We start from the raw sequence: 803 nt of genomic DNA on the forward strand, positions 1-803 counted from the left end.
AAATAGTTGAGGTTATTCTTCCCAAACATCAACTGCATGCCCTGGAGCAAAATTTGAGTCCGCTAGCTCACTATTTTTCTATTTCTGCATGACTCTTAAAATTCTGCCCTGTTGACTGCCCTTCATTATGATCTTGCATATCGACTGTTTATTATATACTGGTTACTTTGTATACATCACTCCAGACAATGTGAGGTATGCATATGGCATATATAAAACCACGTGTAGTCTACCTTCTATGCAATTTAAGTGATTTTCAAGGGTAATTTTGACCTTCTGACTTTCGAATCTTACTTCCCATTAGGATGTGGTGTTATCATATTTATTCCATTCACCAATGCCCTTTAGTTCAGGTTCCTCATCTAACTCATAGCTCCATCTCTCTTAGTCCTTTCCTCAGTGTCTTGTTCACAGAAAGGGGTTGTTATATATGTTCATCTATAAGCATTTGTAACGTGAGCTTTCCCATCTCATGGCAGATGGCTACCCACGTGAAGAGATTGTTTACCAATGGAAGCGAAGTTCTGTTGAAGTGGGTGACACACGATCCTGGAGGCTTTATCAATTTTCATTTGTGGGTCTGAGAAATACCACCGAAGTAGTGAAGACAACCTCTGGTAAGATGCACGTGAAAAGAATTTTGAGTGACCCCTCTGGAGTTGAAAATTTCGTATAAATGATTTGGAAGACTTCTCAATACCTGTTTACACATGATATTCAGAAAATTAAATGAAGTGTTTTAATTTCCTAGAGAAAATTATAATTGGCAGTCTAGTAGAATAGATAAATATAAATGTATTCTA

The 803-nt window shown here is 37.1% G+C and overlaps 1 protein-coding gene across 1 annotated transcript in view; it reads left to right on the top strand.

The window, feature by feature from the left end:
* The first annotated feature begins 472 nt into the window (after positions 1-472).
* Positions 473-803, top strand: part of LOC105810056 (gamma-aminobutyric acid receptor subunit gamma-2-like) — an 85,029-nt gene continuing 84,698 nt past the window's right edge. The window contains exon 1 of the mRNA XM_012643973.1: positions 473-617. Coding sequence (XP_012499427.1) covers positions 473-617 — 145 coding nt within the window. The remainder of the gene's footprint in view (positions 618-803) is intronic.

The sequence above is a fragment of the Propithecus coquereli genome, unplaced genomic scaffold (genome assembly GCF_000956105.1).
Source record: "Propithecus coquereli isolate 6110/MARCELLA unplaced genomic scaffold, Pcoq_1.0 Scaffold102, whole genome shotgun sequence".
In the NCBI taxonomy this organism is placed as follows: domain Eukaryota; kingdom Metazoa; phylum Chordata; class Mammalia; order Primates; family Indriidae; genus Propithecus; species Propithecus coquereli.